This window comes from Lissotriton helveticus, chromosome 12, assembly GCF_964261635.1.
Source record: "Lissotriton helveticus chromosome 12, aLisHel1.1, whole genome shotgun sequence".
Classification (NCBI taxonomy): domain Eukaryota; kingdom Metazoa; phylum Chordata; class Amphibia; order Caudata; family Salamandridae; genus Lissotriton; species Lissotriton helveticus.
In genome coordinates, this window is record NC_136073.1 from 860,631,425 (window position 1) to 860,650,189 (window position 18,765).

Sequence of the window (18,765 nt, forward strand, 5' to 3'; positions counted from 1 at the left end):
TCTCTGAATGGGCTGGCAAACTATTTACATTTGCCTTTTGGGAAGCCAACAAGACATCTGTTCAGCATACTTCCTAACTGCTAGGTACTTTAAAAATAAAAATTAAAATGACATTATGTAGCATACAGACTCACATATATTGATATAAATATATTGCCAATATTTAATTATTCTATATATTTCTGTTACATTTTTAAGGCTGTGATACTTCAGTATGTTTAAAGTCAGGCGAGTAGATGGAATATATTTGATAGGAGATGGTCTCGTTTGATTTGGCATTAGCACTTACCGTTTAAAGATGGCCGCCAGTTTTACCAGAAACAAGACACATCGCGATGGCGTCCGTCTTCGATGTCTTTCACCTGGACAGCGGATGTATCAGCTGGAAGCGCCCGCCTCTTCCGGGTACACAGACAGTGGTTGTTGTCTGGGGCAGACACCGCTGGATGCTGCAGGATGTCGGAGTATGAGAGCGTGCAGAAGGGGGCGCTGAAGATGAAGGGGGTGGCCATAGGCAAGAAGTAAGATCTTGTTACAATCTATTGTGAATGGTTTCCTCGGAGGGGGGCGAATGTAGCAAGGCAGATGGGTACTGAGAATGGGGGAGGTAGAGCGGCGACAACACAGAAAAGTTAAAGGAAGACTGAAAGTTGGGCTTTGAGAACTGAGCAGGCAGGATTTGTCATTGCTGACACTTGATAACAAAAGGAATGCGTTAATATTTGATGAACCATGCAAAGGTTCTTTGAATACAGAGAACCAGCTCACTCCATGTCATTGTAAGGTCTGTTTCCAGATATGGGCTTTTAATTTACAAATCACTGCTACCAGGTGTGTTAGGCTAGTTAGTGCAGTGGAGGCATACCACGTATACCGAGTACACAAAATGCAGTGTGTCCCTTACATTACATTACATTACAATGAATGCTCAGGATCAGAAATGGTGTAAATGATGATCGGCATGGGATGAGCACCATGGAATGACAGTCCAGGCGTCTGAGTAAATGTCTACAATTGATCTGCCATGTGTGTCTAGTTGTTTGTTTAGTTTCACGCACATCGTTTGTCCCAGAAGGTCTAGAGAAACAACAACATTACACCCCGACCGTTTTGGTAAATCATTGTATATATGTAGATGGGTTACATACAGACAACTGAAGATCATATATATATCAATTCATACGCCTCTCCCATCAAGAAGACTGCAAGAGACACACCACTGGTTCAATTGAGGTATTTATTCAGGAATTTTGGCATTAACTAGTTTCGGTCAGTGCCTTTCTCAAAACGCCATACTCCTTAAGCAGTGTATCATCCCACTCAACAGCTTTCTTTTAAGCTCCTCCTTCCAAGTGGTGGCGGATCACCTGAAGCAGATTGCTATGCTCGCATCAGTGTTGGGGACTCCTAGTCCCAGAGTGCAGCGGGCTTGCAAACAGTTCCAGGTTGATGGGGCTTCACTTTTTAAAACCAAGTGGCACTTCAAAGTCCGTATTCCCTTAGCCACTGCCCCTGAGATATCACAGCTGTTAGGCACAGTTTACAACATCAGCGTCTCTCTGTGCTGTTCGTGTCCGATGTTCCCAGCTGCCCGTTGTTTCTCTGAGGCTTCTGTGGCGGGCCGTGCAAACCTCCGACCCCTCGGCAACAAATCAAAATGTTCCAACTGTTCCACTTCGTGAGAGGGTCTCTTGTGCGCGTTGTTGGATCCGCGTAAATATCAATTCATACGCCTCTCCCATCAAGAAGACTGCAAGAGACACACCACGGGTTCAATTGAGGTATTTATTCAGGAATTTTGGCATTAACTAGTTTCGGTCAGTGCCTTTCTCAAAACGCCATACTCCTTAAGCAGTGTATCACCCCACTCAACAGCTTTCTTTTAAGCTCCTCCTTCCAAGTGGTGGCGGGCTCACCTGAGGCAGATTGCTATGCTCGCATCAGTGTTGGGGACTCCTAGTCCCAGAGTGCGGGTACATATAGAAGTGGTCGGAGTCTAATATTTTCAGAGTAACAAATATCTCAAAAAATCACGATAATTTAAGAGGTAACTTCGCTTGTGTATAGTCCATGAATGTCACTCAAAATAAAGACGGTTCAGACATCCAGTGCATATTTTTATTTTCTGCACTTCTTGAAAGGATTCAATAAGTTGATCAAATTCAAATACAAAACATTAGAATTGAAAACATTGCAATTACTTCATTGGCAAAAGAGTTCAATTGAAGAAAGCACAGTAGAATAAAGTGAATACATTCAAGTATATCAATGCGCTCACGGTGCACAGAAAGGAAAGTAATTAGAGGGGATGGGTGTGTTGGGGTAGAAGTGGGGACCGGGTAAAGGTGGTGTGACTACGTTATAATCACAGTGAGAGTCAAAATGTAGCCTTTACAGTCTATAAATAGATCAATAGGTTCCAAGAAGCTCTTAAGCACAAGATCCGTAATCATCCATTATTTTAGTCCTATGCTTAGAGAGGTACAGAATGTTGGCTGTCAACGTTTCGACCCCTGAAGAGAAGGGTTGTTCATAACCTCAGGCTGGGGTCTTCATCAGGACACGTAGAAAAGCGGGAGCGCCTATAAGTAATATAAAAACAATGAATGGATCTGTCACTAACGAGTATGATTAGTGCACTAGGATTTAGGTAACAAACTTTCACATACTTTGTGTGGGGCCCGGTGTGGGCCTTCAGATTGGGACCTTCCAGGGTTCCTATGTTGTTTAACGTGGCCTGTAATTGTGTAAAGGAATCATAGTTACAGTGGGCTGTCCAGAGTGTGGACAAGTCACCAGTGTAAAACAAATACAAAATGAAAGCGGGGGAGCACTTACTGGGAGGTTTAGCAATTTCCGATTAGGTATACTTCGAGTCTGTGGCCAGCTGGAGGGGCCGGTCCATGGAGAAATCCGTTATTTTCTAAACATGAAATGGTATACATGGGTCAGTATAAGTTAGGGAAAAGAAAATTATTTAAATTGCCGATGGCACTCAGGTGCAGGGCAAGTACGTAGCAGTAGGCATGCATAAGATGTGGTGGACCGGGGAGGCAGATATGGAAACCCCGCTTTTTGATCGCTAGCATGCAGTACTGCGCGGGGCTTTTCTAGGCAGGGCCGCGGCAGCACTCAGGCAACCGATGCAGTTCAAGGAAAGCAACCGGTATGTAAATAACAACTTTGTTTAGGGCGTCACTATAAATAATATCAGGTAAATTCGACTCCAGAAAAAATGATTCGGGCTGACAATAGAAGTCCCGATCATTTCAAGGAAATGGAGTGACAAAATCTCCGTAGCAATTAGAATATTAACAAGCATTAGAAATGCAATCGGGCTCGCATTTATTTGAGTTTGAGCTAATGGCATTGTAAATGGCAATGTATTGTTGCTATGTGTTATGGAGTGTGTTCATGTGGTGTGTAGTGCCAGTGATTTCATTGTGAGTGTGAGAATATTGCACCGTTACTGCCTGTGTTGTCCTTCTTGTGAGTGTGAGAAGCTTGCACCTCTGCTGCCTGTGGTCTCCTTGTGAGTGTAAGAAGCTTGAACTGCTGCTGCCTGTGATGTCCTTCTTGTGAGTGTAAGAAGCTTGCAAAGCTGCTGCCTGTGATGTCGTTGTTGTGAGTGGGAGAAGCTGGCACCTCTACTGCCTGTGGTCTCCTTGTGAGTGTAAGAAGCTTGCACTGCTGCTGCCTGTGGTCTCCTTGTGAGTGTAACAAGCTTGCACTGCTGCTGCCTGTGATGTCGTTCTTGTGAGTGTGAGAAGCTTGTTGCATTGTGCATCTCTGTGCTGTGCCTGTTCTTTATAAGGGACTCTTGCTCTGTTGCTGCTACTGCCTTGGCACAGTACCTGCTGTGAGTGTGTGAGGGAATTTTGCACCGCTGCTGCTTGTGATGTCCTTCTTGTGAGTGGGAGAAGCTTGCACCTCAGCTGCCTGTGGTATCCTTGTGAGTGTAACAAGCTTGCACAGCACTCAACAGCAATCTGCCCTCAACAGCACACAGCACTCTGCCCTCAACAGCACACAGCACTCTGCCCTCAACAGCACTCTGCCCTCAACAGCACTCTGCCCTCAACAGCACTCTGCCCTCAACAGCACTCTGCCCTCAACAGCACTCTGCCCTCAACAGCACTCTGCCCTCAACAGCACTCTGCACTCAACAGCATTCTGCACTCAACAGCATTTTGCACTCTGCCCTCAACAGCAGTCTGCCCTCAACAGCATTCTGCACTCTGCACTCAACAGCACTCTGCACTCAACAGCATTCTGCACTCAACAGCATTCTGCACTCAACAGCATTCTGCACTCTGCACTCAACAGCACTCTGCACTCAACAGCACTCTGCACTCAACAGCATTCTGAACTCAACAGCATTCTGCACTCTGCACTCAACAGCACTCTGCACTCAACAGCACTCTGCCCTCAACAGCATTCTGCACTCTGCACTCAACAGCACTCTGCCCTCAACAGCACTCTGCCCTCAACAGCACTCTGCACTCAACAGCACTCTGCACTCAACAGCACTCTGCACTCAACAGCATTCTGCACTCAACAGCATTCTGCACTCAACAGCATTCTGCACTCAACAGCATTCTGCACTCTGCACTCAACAGCACTCTGCACTCAACAGCACTCTGCCCTCAACAGCATTCTGCACTCTGCCCTCAACAGCACTCTGCACTCAACAGCACTCTGCACACAACAGCACTCTGCACTCAACAGCATTCTGCACTCAACAGCATTCTGCACTCTGCACACAACAGCATTCTACACTCTGCACTCAACAGCACTCTGCACTCAACAGCACTCTGCACTCAACAGCACTCTGCACACAACAGCATTCTACACTCTGCACTCAACAGCACTCTGCACTCAACAGCACTCTGCACTCAACAGCACTCTGCACTCAACAGCATTCTGCACTCAACAGCACTCTGCACTCAACAGCACTCTGCACTCAACAGCACTCTGCCCTCAACAGCACTCTGCACTCAACAGCACTCTGCACTCAACAGCACTCTGCACTCAACAGCACTCTGCCCTCAACAGCACTCTGCCCTCAACAGCACTCTGCCCTCAACAGCACTCTGCACTCAAAAGCACTCTGCACTCAACAGCACTCTGCACTCAACAGACTTGCTTCTGGTGGTTGTTTCTGCCATGGCTGGGTTAAGTCAGTAGAGAGTTGACCTGAGCAATAGCCCCCAATGACTAAACTGTTTTTCGGTTTGAAGTCAAACCACTCCAAATGCTCATCGCTATGTATTAACGATGGTTTAAAATGTATTTAAATATATTCAAATGTATTTAAAAGGTTTGTTTTGTTCCCATATTAAATGTTCAGACCCAGGTTTTTAAAATAACCTTGTCAATATTTTGTCCTTAGATTGTTCCCCTCGCTTGTGAATTCATAGCCAAGGCCACTGGAATTATGAGGTAGTGAGGTACCTAATTATGCAGCAAGGCTGATGCAGGAAATGTCACATTATGCGGCTTAATGTGACTAATTTCGTCTTACCGCATAATTTTGGCATTTATACACGTTAATACTATTTAATCACAGGTTTCACCTCATCGGTACGGCTTTGACACTCTAATGCAGAAATAAGCAACAAAATGGTGATCAGTCAACATTTGCACGCCCTGTGCGAAGGTTCCACTGCGCGCAACATGTGGCAACAAGTTTTTTGTTGGTTTTGATTCGTTTGTGATACATTTTTTTGGGTGAACTCTGCAGTTTATTCCGGAGAGCATGGATTGTGCTGCAAATGCGGCAAATTCATAATTATACGGAAAACGCAGAATTTTAGTGGTCCTGGTCATAGCGCCAAAATTCACGGCTAAGGCTATCATTGCCAGCGAAACGATTTGAAAACCAGTTTGGAGTAAATAAAACCTGGCTAATTCAGCCGTCTTGCTAGGTTGGTTCCTGACTTTTTCTTTTTATGTTTACTTTGGTTACTGGCCTGAGCAACACAGAACAGAAAATGAAGAGCAATTTGACAAATCCAAGCAAGAGACAGATTTTTGAGTTAGGTAAGGACCATTAGGGCACGGGGCATTCACAGACTCGAGGAACGACTGAGCAATTGCATGTAGAGTAAAGCATGTGGACTGCTCCAGTCATGCCAACTTTGATGTCGGCTCACCATCTTGTGATTCGGTGCTAGTCTCTTAATGTCCCCATATTTAAAAAACAAAAGAACCCGTTGTTGTGTAATGTAACAGTTGCTCCCTAAAAGCGTTCCAATACCCACAGACCGGATTAGCGCTCTATCAAAGTGGATAAACAAAAACAAAGCACTGCCCTAATGCAGCGCAGCGACGTGGCACGCAGTGATGGAATGAAATCACAGAGCTCGAGAAATGAGAGGCTTCAGGTATTATAGTGCCACAGCGTTCGGCGACCCGAGGAAATCAAAAGGGCTGTTGCCCAATTAAGCGGAGCCTTCAGTGAGCACTGCGCGGGAGCTAAAGTACCGCACATATAAGACTGTTCGATATATGTATTATGTTCTCATAGCTCTAAGAAGGCGTTATGTACAGAATGCAATTTTTAATTAGCATCGGAAGTTTTTCCATTTCCCCTCCTGTCTCGGTCACTGAACGGGTCACTCGGAGTGGGGACCTCTGATGACAGGAGGCCTGGTCCCTACGTGCGTGCCCCGCATTCTATTCCAGCGTTGTCGGCGTTGTATCCCCTGCCCACCCATCCTCGGACCGTACATGCACGTCCTGTACACCCTGAGAAGGGACAGGTGCAAAAATATATATTAAACTCATATTGGAAAGAGCTTTCACCAATTTATTGATTTATGATTACATGCTGCCAGCCAGGCCCCGGCCTGCCTCTTCATTACAGCCGCTATCGGCTACATCTCAGCTTGACGCGCCGTTCATCTGGGAACGTTTTAAGAGCTCGTGTGTTTTTCTCTTTTCTCCCTTGTGTAAAAGGATGCACCTCAGGCAGATTTATATAGTGGGCAAGGCATCCGCAGGCGGCGGCTGTGATTTAGCAGAGACCGCACACGAGAGGAGATAATCAGTTATCACCGCGCCCCCATCCTTTTTTTTATAGCTCTTTCATGCACCGCAAACCCCGCAGGACTCCGTCAGAGCGCCGTGATTCCTCTTACGGCTCCCCCAATGCGCCCCAATATTAACAAAGTGAGCACTGTGCACGCGCCCCGGACCCCACGAACTCCAGACAGCTTTGTCAATGACCCACCTCCTTACACAGCCCCCACCCATGACTAAAATATACCAACGCACCACAACCGTCACACCTCGGCCCACACAGAGATCCGTGTATGAGTCATCTTCTGTGAGCCTCGACTGCTGCCTCTCGTCATTTAACATTGAACGCGCTCACCGCTGTGAACGCGTTCGCATCATCTGGCTTGCATTACACGGGCACTCTGACAGCTCGTAATTAAGATTAATCACTCTGCCATGCTCGCTCTCGCACACAAAATGCCACATCGGGCACGCGTACATTACTTACAGCCTATCACTTCAAGGCTACTACATACACAGCACAGGGAAGACGAATCACTGACCAGATGCCAGAAAACGCAAAGGAATGTGTGGAATTCCTCTCACCAAGGCCCTTCTTCTTCTTCTTCTTCTTCTTTTTTTTCTTATAACATTAGGATCTCTTAACTCCTCCCCCAGGGGGAGGAGTCCGAGCCCTAAAAAGGGAAAGACGCTGCTTGAGGCGGTCGTGCGTAATGGTATCTAACTTTGTACACACACAAGAGGCATGGGAAAGGCGTGCATGGCTTACCTATTCAATTGCAGGGCATGCCTGTAACACCTAACTCCTCCGGCTGTCAGCAACAATCTGATCCGCCTCGAGGTGCCGGCGCTAAGTGCTGCTCGGGGGCTCGGCAGGGCGCAGCCAATCAGAGCGGGTGGTCTCAGGGAGCAAGGGAAAAGAATATCGCTTGCTTCTCCTGTGGACAGACCGCAAAAGGGGACAAGTGTAAAGAGCCAGGCATTTGTTTATTACAATTGGACTAGCTTGTAGAATGTGTGGGAAATTCACTTGGTTATTCCTGCGCGATCTTCGAAATCGAGTGGTGATCTATGTTTGAAGTGCTCATATTCGGCACCTATCGGAAACAGTTCCCAAGTATATAACACTAATTGGATTACAACGTGAGCAATGACATATGGTGTTGTTGTAACTCTATATATGGTATAAATTCCTCGGTAGACTAGCCAAGTTGTGGCGATCAACTGAACCAAAACATCATTGCAATAATAACACAGCAGTATAAGTGTTGACCCATATGCCTGGCCCAACTGTTGGATTAATGAAACACTACAAAGCTGCTAGAGTACATTGTTGAATACAACCCATAGTCAACAAATAATGTGAGAATATTAATACGCAAGGCAGCTAATAGACACAAACATCAAATCCCAATTAGTAGGCAATGTAAAAATATTTATACATAGTAACGCCTAACACTTTGATTCTTACGGTTGAGCAGGACTGCAGTAGAGTAACATTGTGAGTTGCTCAAATGTCTCTCTGTGTAAGAAGAGACTGGAGAGGTCCCCAGTTAGTGGAAACCGGGACACGATCTGGTAACATGCTTTAGATTGTGAGACAGAGACTCCTCCGTCAATTGGGATCTAAAAGTGCCATCTGAGAGAATGTGGCTTCCAGTTCATTTAGGCCATGCTGGACAGAGTTGAAAGATTGCATCCATTTACACTCCCTTACATTAAGGATGGAATTCAGATTCCCGCCACGTGGGCCCAGTGTAATTTTCTCAATAACCACCCACTTAAAGGACTCTGGTGTGTGTGTGTGTGTTCTTGAAAATGTTCTACCAGGGGAGCTCCTGGTGTTTTGCATCTTATCCTACTGCAGTGCTGTAGAACCCGGTTCTTGATTTTCTGTTTGGTTTGGCCTATATAGATCATTCCGCAGGGACAAAAGATTGCATAAATGACTCCATGGGTGTTACAGTTCACCCATGGAGTCATTTATGCAACCTTTTGTCCCTGAACACACACACACACACACCAGAGTCCTTTAAGTGGGTGGTTATTGAGAAAATTACACTGGGCCCACGTGACGGGAATCTGAATTCCATCCTTAATGTAAGGGAGTGTAAATGGATCGTAAATGGATCGTGTCCCGGTTTCCACTAACTGGGGACCTCTCCAGTCTCTTCTTACACAGAGAGACATTTGAGCAACTCACAATGTTACTCTACTGCAGTCCTGCTCAACCGTAAGAATCAAAGTGTTAGGCGTTACTATGTATAAATATTTTTACATTGCCTACTAATTGGGATTTGATGTTTGTGTCTATTAGCTGCCTTGCGTATTAATATTCTCACATTATTTGTTGACTATGGGTTGTGTTCAACAATGTACTCTAGCAGCTTTGTAGTGTTTCATTAATCCAACAGTTGGGCCAGGCATATGGGTCAACACTTATACTGCTGTGTTATTATTGCAATGATGTTTTGGTTCAGTTGATCGCCACAACTTGGCTAGTCTACCGAGGAATTTATACCATATATAGAGTTACAACAACACCATATGTCATTGCTCACGTTGTAATCCAATTAGTGTTATATACTTGGGAACTGTTTCCGATAGGTGCCGAAATGAGCACTTCAAACATAGATCACCACTCGATTTCGAAGATCGCGCAGGAATAACCAAGTGAATTTCCCACACATTCTACAAGCTAGTCCAATTGTAATAAACAAATGCCTGGCTCTTTACACTTGTCCCCTTTTGCGGTCTGTCCACAGGAGAAGCAAGCGATATTCTTTTCCCTTGCTCCCTGAGACCACCCCGCTCTGATTGGCTGCGCCCTGCCGAGCCCCCGAGCAGCACTTAGCGCCGGCACCTCGAGGCGGATCAGATTGTTGCTGACAGCCGGAGGAGTTAGGTGTTACAGGCATGCCCTGCAATTGAATAGGTAAGCCATGCACGCCTTTCCCATGCCTCTTGTGTGTGTACAAAGTTAGATACCATTACGCACGACCGCCTCAAGCAGCGTCTTTCCCTTTTTAATATTCTAATTGCTACGGAGATTTTGTCACTCCATTTCCTTGAAATGATCGGGACTTCTATTGTCATCCCGAATCATTTTTTCTGGAGTCGAATTTACCTGATATTATTTATAGTGACGCCCTAAACAAAGTTGTGATTTACATACCGGTTGCTTTCCTTGAACTGCATCGGTTGCCTGAGTGCTGCCGCGGTCCTGCCTAGAAAAGCCCAGCGCAGTACTGCATGCTAGCGATCAAAAAGCGGGGTTTCCATATCTGCCTCCCCGGTCCACCACATCTTATGCATGCCTACTGCTACGTACTTGCCCTGCACCTGAGTGCCATCGGCAATTTAAATAATTTTCTTTTCCCTAACTTATACTGACCCATGTATACCATTTCATTTTTAGAAAATAACGGATTTCTCCATGGACCGGCCCCTCCAGCTGGCCACAGACTCGAAGTATACCTAATCGGAAATTGCTAAACCTCCCAGTAAGTGCTCCCCCGGTTTCATTTTGTATTTGTTTTACACTGGTGACTTGTCCACACTCTGGACAGCCCACTGTAACTAGGATTCCTTTACACAATTACAGGCCACGTTAAACAACATAGGAACCCTGGAAGGTCCCAATCTGAAGGCCCACACCGGGCCCCACACAAAGTATGTGAAAGTTTGTTACCTAAATCCTAGTGCACTAATCCTACTCGTTAGTGACAGATCCATTCATTGTTATTATATTACTTATAGGCGCTCCCGCTTTTCTACGTGTCCTGATGAAGACCCCAGCCTGAGGTTATGAACAACCCTTCTCTTCAGGGGTCGAAACGTTGACAGACAACATTCTGTACCTCTCTAAGCATAGGACTAAAATAATGGATGATTACGGATCTTGTGCTTAAGAGCTTCTTGGAACCTATTGATCTATTTATAGACTGTAAAGGCTACATTTTGACTCTCACTGTGATTATAACCTGGTCACACCACCTTTACCCGGTCCCCACTTCTACCCCAACACACCCATCCCCTCTAATTACTTTCCTTTCTGTGCACCGTGAGCGCATTGATATACTTGAATGTATTCACTTTATTCTACTGTGCTTTCTTCAATTGAACTCTTTTGCCAATGAAGTAATTGCAATGTTTTCAATTCTAATGTTTTGTATTTGAATTTGATCAACTTATTGAATCCTTTCAAGAAGTGCAGAAAATAAAAATATGCACTGGATGTCTGAACCGTCTTTATTTTGAGTGACATTCATGGACTATACACAAGCGAAGTTACCTCTTAAATTATCGTGATTTTTTGAGATATTTGTTACTCTGTAAATATTAGACTCCGACCACTTCTATATGTACCTGATTGACCGACCCAGGTCAGAGAGTTTTTAGGGTCCACCCCGTTGTAACTCACTAGTCCCAGAGTGCAGCGGGCTTGCAAACTGTTCCAGGTTGATGGGGCTTCACTTTTTAAAACCAAGTGGCACTTCAAAGTCCGTATTCCCTCAGCCACTGCCCCGAGATATCACAGCTGTTAGGCACAGTTTACAGCATCAGCGTCTCTCTGTGCTGTTCGTGTCCGATGTTCCCAGCTGCCTGTTGTTTCTCTGAGGCTTCTGTGGCGGGCCGTGCAAACCTCCGACCCCTCGGCAACAAATCAAAATGTTCCAACTGTTGTCACGGCCACTTCGTGAGAGGGTCTCTTGTGCGCGTTGGATCCGCGTAAATATCAATTCATACGCCTCTCCCATCAAGAAGACTGCAAGAGACACACCACGGGTTCAATTGAGGTATTTATTCAGGAATTTTGGCATTAACTAGTTTCTAGTCAATCTATTGTGAATGGTTTCCTCGGAGGGGGGCGAATGTAGCAAGACAAGACAGATGGGTACTGAGAATGGGGGAGATAGAGCGGTGACAACACAGAAAAGTTAAAGGAAGACTGAAAGTTGGGCTTTGAGAACTGAGCAGGCAGGATTTGTCATTGCTGACACTTGATAACAAAAGGAATGCGTTAATATTTGATGAACCATGCAAAGGTTCTTTGAATACAGAGAACCAGCTCACTCCATGTCATTGTAAGGTCTGTTTCCAGATATGGGCTTTTAATTTACAAATCACTGCTACCAGGTGTGTTAGGCTAGTTAGTGCAGTGGAGGCATACCACGTATACAGAGTACACAAAATGCAATGGGTTGATCAATGAATGCTCAGGATCAGAAATGGTGTAAATGATGATCGGCATGGGATGAGCACCATGGAATGACAGTACAGGCGTCTGAGTAAATGTCTACAATTGAGTATGCCATGTGTGTCTAGTTGTTTTAGTTTCACGCACATAGTTTGTCCCAGAAGGTCTAGAGAAACAACAACATTACACCCCAACCGTTTTGGTAAATCATTGTATATATGTAGATGGGTTACATACAGTACATACAGACAACTGAAGATCATATATATATATATATATATATATATATATATATACATATATCCACTCAACCCAATGGAGAAGCTGGCAACCAGTTTGATTTTGTTGTCCGAACAGGCAACACTAATCAAACTGGAGGTATACAAACATGATGTTTTTCTGTCAAAATGACAGTTAATCATATCTTAAATGCCTATGGGATTTAGGGAAATTATATGTCCCGAAATATTGAGGGAACTAAGATTGGTTGAGGATTCTTTGCTCTGAAAATATTTACCCGGTAGTCCCACCCACTCAACTTCTGTCATAATTTCAAAACTGTTATATCGACAAAAATTGAAATTTGTATGTGAAAGGGTGATCATGTTAAATACCATCTTTGTTCATCAATATCTAGTCTTAACAACTGGGTCAGTTCATCAAATGACTTTCTTTCTCCGGTCAAGGAGTGCCTCCTGATTCTCTTTATGCACCTGTAGGCACTCATAGTCCCGTGGATGTGCCAGTCAATTCTTTAAATTAGTTTACATTAGCCTTTGCCGCTTTTTGCACTTTACTTGATATTTCCCTTAGAGAATGTTTGTGCTGGAAATACTAAAAAAAACACACACACAAGTAGATGATAGATGGATCACTGAAACTTTTCAGACACTCACCCTCAGTCACCGATCTGGGTTCAAACGATCATCGTTTTTTTAGCTCACTTTGCAACCCCAGTTCCGACCCAGCTATGTGCAAATCAGTCTTGAGCCTGTGTCTCATGGGTACAGTCCAGCCCGAACTGCCTAGCCGGGGTCGTCCCTGGACCGGTAACAAGCATTCTGGGACTGGTTTCTGGGTATCAGCCAGGCTAGCTTAAATCTGGTGGCGTAGTGAACACGGGAATTCTTGTTGCCTCCTCCCCATTTCACCATCTTGGGCAACCTTTCGCACAAAGGGAGTGATGGGTGACTATTTGGCTTTTCCTGCAACTGGCAGCTAGCGTGAGGACGGAGTGATTGTAAATACCAGCACCAACAGCCTACCTCTCGCGGTACCCGCTCCGCGGGTCCCGCTTCGTGTGGGGTGGATTCAGGAACCTCAGCTTCACGACGGTGTCCTGTGAAGGCGAGTGACAGGCGGGGCTGCGAGCGAGAGCAGGCGCTGGACCGGGACTACTGCTCCCAGGAGCGCTTGCCTGCCCGAATTGAGAGCACCTGGGCCGCTCTCCCTGTCTGCTCCTCCCCTTCCCCTGTGCTTTAAAACTCTTGCGCTTTGGATTTCCATTGGGACGCTTTTCCTGCAACTGGCAGCTAGCGTGAGGACGGAGTGATTGTAAATACCAGCACCAACAGCCTACCTCTCGCGGTACCCGCTCCGCGGGTCCCGCTTCGTGTGGGGTGGATTCAGGAACCTCAGCTTCACGACGGTGTCCTGTGAAGGCGAGTGACAGGCGGGGCTGCGAGCGAGAGCAGGCGCTGGACCGGGACTACTGCTCCCAGGAGCGCTTGCCTGCCCGAATTGAGAGCACCTGGGCCGCTCTCCCTGTCTGCTCCTCCCCTTCCCCTGTGCTTTAAAACTCTTGCGCTTTGGATTTCCATTGGGACGCTTTTCCTGCAACTGGCAGCTAGCGTGAGGACGGAGTGATTGTAAATACCAGCACCAACAGCCTACCTCTCGCGGTACCCGCTCCGCGGGTCCCGCTTCGTGTGGGGTGGATTCAGGAACCTCAGCTTCACGACGGTGTCCTGTGAAGGCGAGTGACAGGCGGGGCTGCGAGCGAGAGCAGGCGTTGAACCGGGACTACTGCTCCCAGGAGCGCTTGCCTGCCCGAATTGAGAGCACCTGGGCCGCTCTCCCTGTCTGCTCCTCCCCTTCCCCTTCAGTTGTATATAAATTGACACTGCCATCACCGCTGCGCGGGAGCGCCGGGAGAAGCCCGGGACAAGGGCGGGACCGTCTGTGGCCGTCCGTGGTCGCCCGAGGTTGGGTTGGGCCAGGACCCCTGCTAAAATCCCTTTCTGACATGAATGTACATTACTAGTGCAGGACCCAAAGGTATATTATCATCATTGACTGTTATCTTGTGGGAAGGTTATAGACTGCTCTGCAACGTACGGAAGAAAATCCCAAATTGTATTCCATCATGACATTGAGATCAGGGAAAGAACGTCTAGTTCAGCTACAAACATCAAAGGGTGTAGTTTCAGGTCCCCTAGATGCTTTCATTACCAGAGCCACTGGGATCCTTGAAAAAGAAATTGAAATGGTAGAAAAAAGGCTGTCGCTAGATTTAGTCTCCGGAAAGCGCTCTTCCATAGGTGGACTAGCATTAGTGAAAAGCCCTGTTTCTCATGCAGCATCTAACTGCATTTACTCCATCGAGACAGAGGCAATAGTCCATGTAGATGGAGAAGGGGTGTTGCCACCGTCACCATTGAATTACGAGGCCCAGAAACTTGGTGTAAATCTGTCAAGGGATGGGGAGGATTGCTCAAAAACAGGGGAAGACGAATATAACTTGGTTATCCCACCTCAACTCATTGACATTACTCCTCCTAATGCAACGGAGGGGATTCAAACGAGCTCAAATTTGATATCCCGAAAGAGGAAACATGTTTCAAGCCCCCAGGGGGAAAAAGATCAAAAACGGCCCAAACTGAATGATAATTGCAGCGGGACAATATCAGCCCCACAATCACCCCATGGTTTTCCTCATGTGTTTTGTCCATCATACGCTTCCCTGGGGCCTTCTAATACCTGTCCAACCTGCCTCAATAGTGACGACATTTTGTTGGTCAAGATTGAGGCTATGCTAAAAACCATCTTGCTTCCGGTTTTGGAGAGAACAAGGCTGATGACCTCCAAAATCGACGCAATGGAAACAGTGGTTAACACCAACATGGGCATTCTGCAAAAACTATCCACACCTAGTCCTGTGGTGGGGGCACGTAATTTGACATCAGGTAAAACACAAATAGCTAGCAATTCAATTGTGAATCAGGCAACCAAGCCCGTACCATCCGGGGTATCTATTAATAAACTGATAGCTGGGGCTAGGACTACCAATACTGCTATCACTGCTAATGGAAGTACCTCAACTAAAGTACTAGGGAAAAAATACCCACCTAAATCTCATCCAGACAAAGTGAATCCGCCTATGCTAGATAGCAGGCCAAAGCAATCTGACAGTACTCCAGCTCAGATAATTAGTAGGGGGAAATCCAATCCTCAATCCTCCAGGACACCGTTGGAGGGTAAACAAAAGATGCGCCCAACACCCCGAGCAAATTTGCCCCCAGAAGCGGCCCAATATACCATAGTCTTAACTGGTGTAGCTCCCTTAAGAGACGGTATTAAGGAGACGCAAGGGGAACTGCGCAACAAAGTAATATACTGGTTAAATAAAAACCGTCCCCTACCACCATCATCACCAACAGAAATTCTATATGTGAGAAGAGTAGATTGGGTGGGCTATGGTACCAAAGACTTGGAAGGGGACTGTATTTTGATCTCGTTCAAAGACCCATGGGTTGTGGAGCTCATACGACGGAAAGCTAGATTTGCCCGTCAGGGCGATGTCCAATCCCTAGATCTTTCCTATTTTTACCCTCACACAAATAGTAATCGCCCTACTGGTACAAGCCAGTGGAGAGTGAGAGACGGGAGGTACAAAGGACCCAGAACACCGCACCCATCCCAGTACCCACTACTCTTCAACCACTTTGGACCGTTGTCTGACCTGGAGATGGTAGATTGACGGTGTTCTCCCGGTCTGACGAGTGGCCCCATCGCTGTTGATGAGAGGGAAGTACAAACTCCACACCAAATTCCATTGATATCCGAAATAGGTGATCAGATTGCACCAGATAAAATAGCAGAAATAGTGGCTATGGCACAGGGGGAATGTTTGCAAAAAAGCAATGTAGATGCAACAGGGGATAGAAACCTGTCCATTAGGTCCACCCCAACAAATGCCTCCTTTCCGCCCATCCCATGTAATATTATTGCAGAATCTACAACAACATTTAATATTGTGTCCTGGAATGTTGCGGGAGTAAAGCCCGCATGGTTTCGGAGGATTGGCTGGACTTTATCACTAAATATGATGTTGTGCTATTACAAGAGACATGGGCAACCGAACCTGTACACATAATTGGTTTTATAAACTTCTTTAAACCAGCAATTAAAAGTAGTAAAGGGCGAGCATCAGGGGGATTGTCAACATGGGTCAAACAGGCATGGGGATTTAAAATCACAGAACTCTATGAGGATAACCCCGACCTACTGACCATCAAGTTGAGCAAGGAAGGTGGTCAAGATATGCTAATCTGTAACATCTATTCCCGTGGCCTCCCTGGTGGTCGGTGTCCCCCGATTGTGGATGTCCTGGATAGACAACTAGCAGGATGGAATAAAGGATCCTTAATCCTTCTAGCTGGTGACTTGAACTGTACCATAGAGCCGCTCTACGTTGCAGGGGACAGTTGGGGGTCCGCGGAGGATGTAACATGGAATATACCGGACCTACTGACTAGTAAACCTGTGAAAGCAACGGAGGCTGCTCTAAATTGGACTGCACTATGTCTTACTTGGGGGCTAAGGGCAGTAAATGGACGTTCACCCGCTGACCTTGGTGCCAATTTTACTTTCGACAACGGACTAAGGAAAAGTCGTATAGACTATTTTCTTTTCAAAATGGAATTTTGGTCACTGATGGTCGACATGGAAGTCGTCCCCCGCCCAGAAAGCGACCATAATCCGCTGTCATTGAAATTAAGGATGGATGGTTTGATAAGAACGGAAGATCCAGTTCCCACGGGGCAAGGGGTTGTAACTCTATCAAATGACCGTAGGAGGCTGAAATGGTCCAACATTTCAGGGGATGAATCCCTCCAGACTAATATAGAGAAAGTGGTTATGCTTGCACTAAACAAAATGCTTACAGATGACACTGGGAAGGGTACCTTAGAACCAAACAAAATCCTGGATATACATGAACTATGTTTTGATAAGCTCAAGTTACTTCTCTCGAAACCTTGTCAGAATGGAGCTGGTCGACCACTCGCTACTCGGGCAAAGTGGTACAATAAGGAATGCAGGGTGGCTCACAGTAATCTAGTAGATAAAGTTAAATCTAGGAATATGTGTGATGTAAAGGAGGCCAGGAAAAAGTATAAAAGAGTTCAGTGGGAGGCTAAAAGGACGTGGGAGGATGGTTATTGGGCCGACCTGTTAGATGCCACTAAGTCCAACAACCAAGCAAGATTTTGGGATATAGTTAAATGGGGGAAGGATGTTGATTCCCGCACCCCAACTAATCATGTGTCCCCAGAAGCCTGGATAACACACTATTCGTCCCAATTTTGCATGGTGGGCACTGATCTCCTCCCCACACTTAACAAGCTGTATGTAACACCCACTTGTGGAGAAACTCTGACCTTTACTAACACTGAGACAGAGTTTGCCCTCGGCCTGACTCAGCGGGGGAAAGCCCCAGGGTTGGATCAAATACCAGCGGATTTGTTTAAATTAAACACAGATCTCTGGGTGCCATACATAACTAACATAGCCAACGCATTAGCAAAGGGTGCATGCATCCCTAAAACATGGAAGGGGGCTGAGATCATCCCTATATATAAAAAAGGAGACAGGTCTAATCCGGGCAACTATCGCCCGATTAGTTTAATTGACTGTCTCCAAAAAGTTTTTGCCCGCATGATCTTGGCCAGAGTGCAGGGGTGGATGGACTCAGAAAATATACTGTCTCCAATGCAGGCAGGTTTTAGATCTGGGACGAGCACTATCGACCAGGTGTTTCGATTTTGTATGATCTTCTGGAAGGTGGTTATGCTCGGCGGTGGCACCATTTTTGCCGCATTCATTGACCTAAAATCAGCCTTCGATCTGGTACCTAGAGGTAAATTGTGGCAGGTATTGAGGGACTTAGGGCTACCGGTCGAACTACTAGAGTTAATTATTAGAATGCACGAAGAGAATTATGCAAGGGTAAGGTGGGGAGGACAAGGACAACATACAGATTCATTCCTGGTAAGCCGTGGAGTTCGCCAGGGTTGTGTCCTCGCGCCCACTCTTTTCCTGCTCTTTATAGATCAGGTAGTAAAATTTTTCTCTGATACCCACACTGATGCCCCATCTCTGGCAGGGACCAAATTCCCCATGCTCATCTTCACAGATGACACCTTACTCCTATCTAAGACACGGTCAGGCCTACAGCGGGCCTTGAACCGTTTTGAGGAGTTTTGTGTAAATAATGACCTCCAAATAAACGTGAGTAAAACCAAGTTCATGGTTTTAACCAG

At 46.1% G+C, this 18,765-nt stretch overlaps 1 protein-coding gene and 1 long non-coding RNA gene across 2 annotated transcripts in view; both read left to right on the forward strand.

Annotated features, from left to right (window-relative positions):
* The first annotated feature begins 367 nt into the window (after positions 1-367).
* Positions 368-18,765, forward strand: part of FAM32A (family with sequence similarity 32 member A) — a 36,515-nt gene continuing 18,117 nt past the window's right edge. The window contains exon 1 of the mRNA XM_078670903.1: positions 368-521. Coding sequence (XP_078527029.1) covers positions 457-521 — 65 coding nt within the window. The 5' untranslated portion in view covers positions 368-456. The remainder of the gene's footprint in view (positions 522-18,765) is intronic.
* On the forward strand, positions 10,442-10,909 carry LOC144799536 (uncharacterized). The gene is made up of 3 exons (XR_013603831.1): positions 10,442-10,526; positions 10,628-10,695; positions 10,783-10,909. It is a non-coding gene; the product is annotated as an uncharacterized LOC144799536 (long non-coding RNA).